The sequence below is a fragment of the Pygoscelis adeliae genome, unplaced genomic scaffold (assembly GCF_000699105.1).
Source record: "Pygoscelis adeliae isolate BGI_AS28 unplaced genomic scaffold, ASM69910v1 Scaffold4, whole genome shotgun sequence".
Lineage (NCBI taxonomy): Eukaryota > Metazoa > Chordata > Aves > Sphenisciformes > Spheniscidae > Pygoscelis > Pygoscelis adeliae.
The window spans coordinates 531,255-538,241 of record NW_008824986.1 but is presented as its reverse complement, the minus strand read 5'-3'; the positions used below and the strand labels follow the sequence as shown (position 1 = coordinate 538,241).

The following is a 6,987-nucleotide window of genomic DNA, read 5'->3' as shown; positions in this document are numbered from 1 at the left end:
AGAGCGTTTTGGGGGGAGAGGGACCCGTCCTCCGCCGGGACTCGCCGCGCAAGACGGGTCGTCGTGTCCAGGGCTCCTTCTGCCAGAACATTTTGGCTGAGCCGAGCTGGTCAAAGTCACCAGGAAAGGGGTCATATCCCCATATCCCAAATGTACCAACCGCAAAGGCTGGGAATCCCGTGCCCCGAGGGCTACACCATCCCCAGGTCACCGGGAAAGGGGACACGTCCCCATATCCCAAACCTGGAAAGGGGATGTATCCCCATATCCCAAACGTACCATCCTGGAAAGCTGGGAATCTCATACCTTGAGAGCCATGCCAGCCCCAGCACAGCCTCCCTCCCTCCCCTGGGAATGCTGATCCCGCCGGTTATTTTTAGCACCCCTCTCCCAAGGGGCCGGAGTGGCTGGTTTCTCCCTCTGGCCGTGGATCCCCCTGGCCGAAGCACGTCCCCGGTGGGACCGGGTGCCCGCATGCAGAAGAGGATGGGTGAGGCGGTGGCCCGGGTGGCCAGGAAGGTGAACGACACGGTGGAGAACAAAACGGATTCCCTTGGTAAGCCCGGCGCTCCGGCTCGGCTCCCACTTGGGGCCTGGAGAAGGATCGGGTATCCGGGAGCAGGGCTCTATTTTTTGCTGCCATGGTCTAAAAAAAGCTGTCGGTCCCCCCTCTGGGTGCTGCACCCGATGCTCCCGCAGCCCTGGGGAAGGGACAGGCTCCCCCAAAGGGCTCTCAGCCCTCCCAAAGTTTGAGCGGGTTCCCAGTGACGGCACATAATCCCGTGGGACATGCCCCAGGGATAAAGTCCCCCTTTGCAAGCAATGGCAGGAGCCAGACCTCTCCCCGCATCGCCTTGTCAGATTTGCGTTTTGCTGCAATTTCCCTGTTTCTAGCTAATATCCGAGACTCATGCGCAGTTCATCAAAAGAGAAAGATAAAAGCTGCTCATTTTCAGTCGTGCTGGATTCCCAGCCCTGGGGTATAAACCAGTGTACGCTGAGAATCAGAGCTTCATCGCTCAGCCTCTCGACATCTTCCTCAGTGAGACGATAAGTGGGGAGGACCGAGCTTGTGCAGCCCCCACCATGACTTTGGGGAGGGGGCAGAGCCTGGGTGGGCATCATGGGGTTGGGATACAGGGTTTCCATCCCCTGGCACTTCCCAGGAGGGGAAACACAGAAACAAAAATGCCAACACGTGGGAAGCACAGCCAAATCCTCTTCCCTCCCTGCTGCTTGCCATGGGGCACGTGCCCATCATCATGAGAAATCCAGCCAGGAGCACACCCAGGGAAAGCCCTGCTCCATCTCCATCAGCAGTGGAGGACGTGTCCCTGTGATGCTCAACCTTCCCCGGGGGGTTAGGGCCATAGGGAAGGGGGATTATTGAAATTATTAGACATGGACAGGCTGGCTGAGTGTTTGCAGAAGGACATTGCGGCGTGGAGGTAAATGCAATGTGATTTGGGGCTGAACAATAAGTGGGGGCAGAACAGTCTTAGCATTGCTGATGGGAACAAACTATTGGTGCTTGTGGAGGTGATTGCAAAGATCCCTGCAATGGAGAGGAGTATGGCAGGAGACATTACAGCATCCATGAGCGGCAGCACTCAGACAGGCAAACTGAGCATTAAGGGGTGGAAAACAAGATGGAAAGCATTGCTCCATCCCACCTTGGGTGCATTATGAGGTGCATGGGTCTCTCTGGGGGCAGATCTGGCCAACTGCAAACTGATGACCTTCCCCATCGGCATCTACAAAGCCATGAGGAGTGTCACCGAGGGAATCCACAACATCTCCCTGGCAAACAATGAGCTGAAGTCCCTCACCAGCCGATTTGTCACCACCTTCAGCCAGCTGAGAGGTAAGGGACAGCCCCACTCCTTCACAACAGCCACTTCCAAACCCCTGGGACCCAGAAAAGAGGCCCCAGGCAGCCGCAGACAGGACACAGCACCAGAGAGTTTCCCCACTGCAGTTTTTGCTCCTCTGCACTCACACCTCATTCCAAGCACTAGTTCAGCCCCCAAAAATCCATTTTCCTTTACCCTTTCCGGCCCTTGAAGGAAGAGGGCACTGGTTTTGCTCTCACCCACCCTCCCAAACTCATGCCCTGCCACACCTCCGGCCACTCTCAGCAGCGGCCAGGCTGCTGCAGGGTCACTCATCATCCTCCATCTCCCTCCGAGGATGGGGCTGGGGATGAAAGAGGATGGGAAAGGCAGCCTAGGCATAATGGTGCATGGCAGAGATGGGGCATTTCAGGCTGCAGGAGGCATGCTGGCTTGCTGCTGGCTAATTAGCCCCCATCATGAGACACCAGTGATAGTTGCTCATTGCTCCACTCACTGCAGGAGATGGGGACAGTCATCAGTGCATGGCTGGTGCCATGGGGACACGTCTCTGCAGAGCCCAGCAAAAGCAGCCAGAAGCTAATCTGCTAAAACATGCTAAAGCATCCAGCACCATGGTTTTGGACACTGGGGACTGCACCGGGGCTTTGTCCGCCTGCAGCAGCGCCCAGGGCTCTGGCAGCTTTTAGAAGCAAATATTTTGCGCATACAATGTACTGCACAAGTGCCACCATGGTGGGTGTCTGGGGAGGCTTCCCGTGTTGTACTGGAGCTGGAGCATCATCCGTGAAAACTCCCCTAGGCTGGAGAAAAGAAACACATCAAGCAAAAGAAATCAATTTTCATTTTCTAGACAGCACGGCAAGCCCTGAGGCAAAAAAAAGTCTCATTTCCCAGCAAGGGCTTTGCTCTGCCAGTGAACAAATTGCTCTGGTGATGAACATGCTGGGCCTCAGCAGGGCTGTCACAGGGGAGTGATGCCCCAGGGCTGGGGACAGCCTTGCACCAGCCTGAATAAGGCAGGACCTATAAATACCAGGTATTAGCAGGGGTAGGGCAGCTTGCGTGGGTATTTATAGAGCAGAAAGCCCTGTGTCACTGGAGAAGGGCACTGGGACAGCAGGATTTGTGTTCCTGTTCCCATGGCTAATGGTCTGTCACACAGGAGTGCTGCTCCTGGCCCCACAGGAGCTCATTTCTGAGGGGGAAGCATCACAGAGGGTTAAACTCTGTAGAACAGATATTTTTTGCATATAAATACATTTCTTCCACCACTCTGTTTATACCTCAGAAGGGGTTCAGGCACATGAAGATAGAAAACTAGCCTTAAGCCATGACAAATGTCCACTGGGGGGGAATTGCACCAACTTCACTAAGAAATATTGCTTATTTCTACAGCCCCTGTTTGCGAAATGCTGCACGGGTTTCATTAGGGAAGCCTGAGGAAGCCAAGAAACATATCACTCCTAAAGGCAGTATTCACAGCAGGCAAAGTACGGTGGCAAGCCATGGAGATGAGCAAAAAATCCCATTTTTAGAGTTGGAATCCCACTGTTGGACCTGGCAGCCCATGGGGGACAGAGGCTGTAAACTAAGCTATGCATTAATTATTTTACCATCTTTTTCCCCCCCACCCCACCACCTCCCTCCTCTCTTCCCCAAACTGCAGAGCTCAATCTGGCAGGCAACTACCTGCACCGCCTGCCCGAGGAAGTCACCTCCCTGCTACACCTCCGGGCCATCAACCTTTCCCGCAACAGGTTTCGGCGTTTCCCTGAGCCCCTGGCTGCCGTCGCCACCCTGGAGACCATCGACCTGGAAGAGAACGAGATCGCAGGTGAGAAGGACCTTTTCCCACTGGAGGTGAGGCTGAGCATCACCCCAGGGCAGCTGCACTTCCCAGCGGTGGTGCGGATCCACATCCCTGGGCAGGGAGGGATGCTGGCTCGAAGCTTTGCTCACGGTCCACCATCCCCTGCAGAGGCAGCCAGGCCGAGGGATGGCTTAGTGATCCAGCAAAAGGAGCATGAATTCGGCAGGGGGAAGGGCACACGAGTGCAGGGGAGATGCTAAATAGACAGAGCCTTGTTAGCCACTTGCTTTTGCTAATGCTTGCACTGCCTTCCTGGGGCAAAGCTGTTGCAGGCATATGGGGAACCAAGCCCCATTCACCCTGCTGGGATGTGGCTCTCAAAGGCAGCTCCGGCTGTGACTCAAAATCACCAGATTTAACAAAAAAATAGACCCGACTGCAGAACCCGGCCCCCAAGGATGCTGGGCTGGGATGTTTGCTGCCAGGCAAAGTAAGGGCACAAGCCCTCCTGAACATTTCCCAGAGCAAATAGGAGCCATAACACTATGAAATCCCCTAAAAAAAGAGAAATGAAAGGAATGGTAAGAGCAGCTAGTCCCCCAAGCCTGCAGTCAGAGGAAAATCTTTCATGCGCAAAGCTGAAGCCTTTGGAGCTCCCAAAAGCTGGGCAAAAGGGGCAGCTGTTGCACGTAGATAAAAGGGGATCTATTTAGGAGCAAGCTTTCAAAGAGCCCAGGCTGGAGCATCCCACAGCCTGCACGGATCCCCGGGGAGACGGATATCGAGTCCACCCAATTTTGCTGTTTTATCTGGGATGGCTTCAGCTGCTGCTGGGAAAGCTGCTCCCTACAACACGAGTTTTATTAACAGCATCAGCTGCTCCCTGGCCATGCCTGTAGAAACGCAAGACTTTAAATACTGCTTCCATGAGAGCCAGCAAAAGACTTGGGTTTTCCTCACCCCTTTTTTTTCCTCGCACCTTCTGGAGAGAGCTGTCTCACTCTCAGTTCCCTCCATCGCTTTTTGAGTGTAATTGGCCAACTTCAGTCAGACTTGATGAAGGACCTGAGGTCTCCAGACTTCATATTTCCCACTCATTTTGTGCAAGCAGGCTGCTGCAGGAAGGGAATGCAGCTTTCTGTTGCATTTTTCCCTGGTTAAATGCAGGGAGGAAAGGATGCATCACGGGTTGTACCCAGCTCAATTAATCCTCAGGGAGAGGGTAGCTAGAAAAGCTGGCTGCCAGGCTTGGTCACCACACGTTCAGGCTCCCCTTGGCTGCTGTTATCAGACTCAGAAAAATAATGACAGGGTAGAAATTAACAATTTCAAGCCAAAATGTTTCAGGGACATATCTTAGTAACGAGCACAATGCTGTCTGGCTGCAGAAATCATAGAATCATAGAATCATTAAGGTTGGAAGAGACCTCCAAGATCATCGAGTCCAACCATCAACCCAACACCACCATGCCCACTAAACCATGTCCCTAAGCGCCTCATCTACACGTCTTTTAAATATTCCCAGGGATGGTGACTCAACCACTTCCCTGGGCAGCCTGTTCCAATGTTTAACCACTCTTTCAGTAAAGACATTTTTCCTTACATCCAATCTAAACCTCCCCTGGCACAACTTGAGGCCATTTCCTCTCGTCCTTTCGCCAGTTACTTGGGAGAAGAGACCGACACCCACCTCGCTACAACCTCCTTTCAGGTAGTTGTAGAGAGTGATGAGGTCTCCCCTCAGCCTCCTTTTCTCCAGGCTAAACAACCCCAGCTCCCTCAGCCGCTCCTCATAAGGCTTGTTCTCCAGACCCCTCACCAGCCTCGTTGCCCTTCTCTGGACACGTTCCAACATCTCAACATCCTTCTTGTAGTGAGGGGCCCAAAACGGAACACAGTATTCGAGGTGCGGCCTCACCAGTGCCGAGTACAGGGGCACGATCACTTCCCTGCTCCTGCTGGCCACACTATTTCTGAAAATAGGTAAGATTAGCCTATTTTATGCATTTTCTGGAAAGGGAAGAGGTAGAGATTAGGAAGCCACTGGCCTTGCAGCCCATTTTCCCAAGGAAACAAAAGTTTGGGCAATTGCATCACTCCTGGGTACCTTCCCCAATACCTCCTGGGCTCATTCACACAATGGCCTCCCAGGGAGTGGGGCATCCAGAGAGCTGCAACAGCTCAAGTCCTTCACATCCAAGGAAAAGCATCTCATCCCCAGTTTCGCCTTCTGGGACCATGGTGAAATCTCCTGGATTGCCCTTGAGCCTTCAAAGCTGAGCTAGCACAGGGACCAAGCTCCCTGGGAGCTTGCAGCCAGGCTGTGGGATGAGCTTTGGTGCCAGTTATCTGCACATGAGTTTGCATTTATACATATATATGCATTTTTATATGCTAATACAGTTTTATATATCATTTATGAGCTTTTATTTATATATACACCTTTTCCTCCCACACACTAGCCTGGTGCAACAGGGGAAGGAGAGTTAAGGAAAGCCCATCAGCTTGAATTTACCAGCACAGATTTTGCTTTTCCTTAACAGCTGAGTAGGATTTGAGCTCTTCACACTCATTTCACCCCAGGAGATCTTAGGTCAGGCTGCAGGAGATGGCATCTTCTCTTTCCTCCTCTGCATGCATGTACAACTCATCTGCTACAAGCATCCTTGGAGAAGCTATTGAGATGTCTGAAAGTTCATCCTGGTGCTGTTCTCCAGCAGCAGTGCCTACATTCCTCCGGCCAGCCCAGCATAGGAAGGAGCTGCTCCAGCAGCACAGAAGAGAGTAAGGGCTGCTTTTTGCAGGGTTTTATAGTTTGGGACCCAGGTTGCCCCATTTAGCCCAATAACGAGTTGAGGACCCTGCTCCAGATGAGACCGGTAGGTGAGAGAAGGATGTTCTAACAGGTTATGGGTAGGAGATGGAGTTTGGGGGAGGACTGGGGCTTTCTGTAGCAGTAGGAATATTGCAGATAGCTGGGGTTTGGTGCTGCTGCAGCAGCTGTGTACCATTCCTGGTCCTGCCTGTCCTCCTCTGCCTTCTCAGTGATGCTGAAGGAGCTGATAGCAGAGCTGCAAACCAGACTAAAAGCACCTGCTGAAAGAGGGCTGAGTCACCTATTAAGACATATTGAGCTGAAGATGGTAGGTAATGTTTTCCAGCTAAAGGGAAACAGGAGTAAAAGGAGATTAATTAATGCTTGCCTGGAGTCTGGGCTCTGAAAGGAGACGTTTAGTGCCATGAACTGCCCTTTTCATATCAATGAGCTCTTACCCCTGGAATGTAATTGTGTATATATTAATGTCAGTGCTTTTAACTCTT

General features: G+C 52.4%; 1 protein-coding gene across 3 annotated transcripts in view; it reads left to right on the top strand.

Moving 5' to 3' along the window:
* Nucleotides 1-383: 383 nt before the first annotated feature.
* The window catches only part of LRRC20 (leucine rich repeat containing 20), a 9,255-nt gene continuing 2,651 nt past the window's right edge, over nucleotides 384-6,987 (top strand). For 2 of the 3 annotated variants that reach the window (XM_009325794.1, XM_009325792.1), the window contains exons 1-3: nucleotides 384-556; nucleotides 1,715-1,864; nucleotides 3,523-3,690. In XM_009325794.1, the coding sequence (XP_009324069.1) occupies nucleotides 475-556; nucleotides 1,715-1,864; nucleotides 3,523-3,690 (400 nt within the window). In that variant the 5' untranslated portion in view covers nucleotides 384-474. The remainder of the gene's footprint in view (nucleotides 557-1,714; nucleotides 1,865-3,522; nucleotides 3,691-6,987) is intronic. The other variant, XM_009325793.1, reaches the window with a different exon arrangement.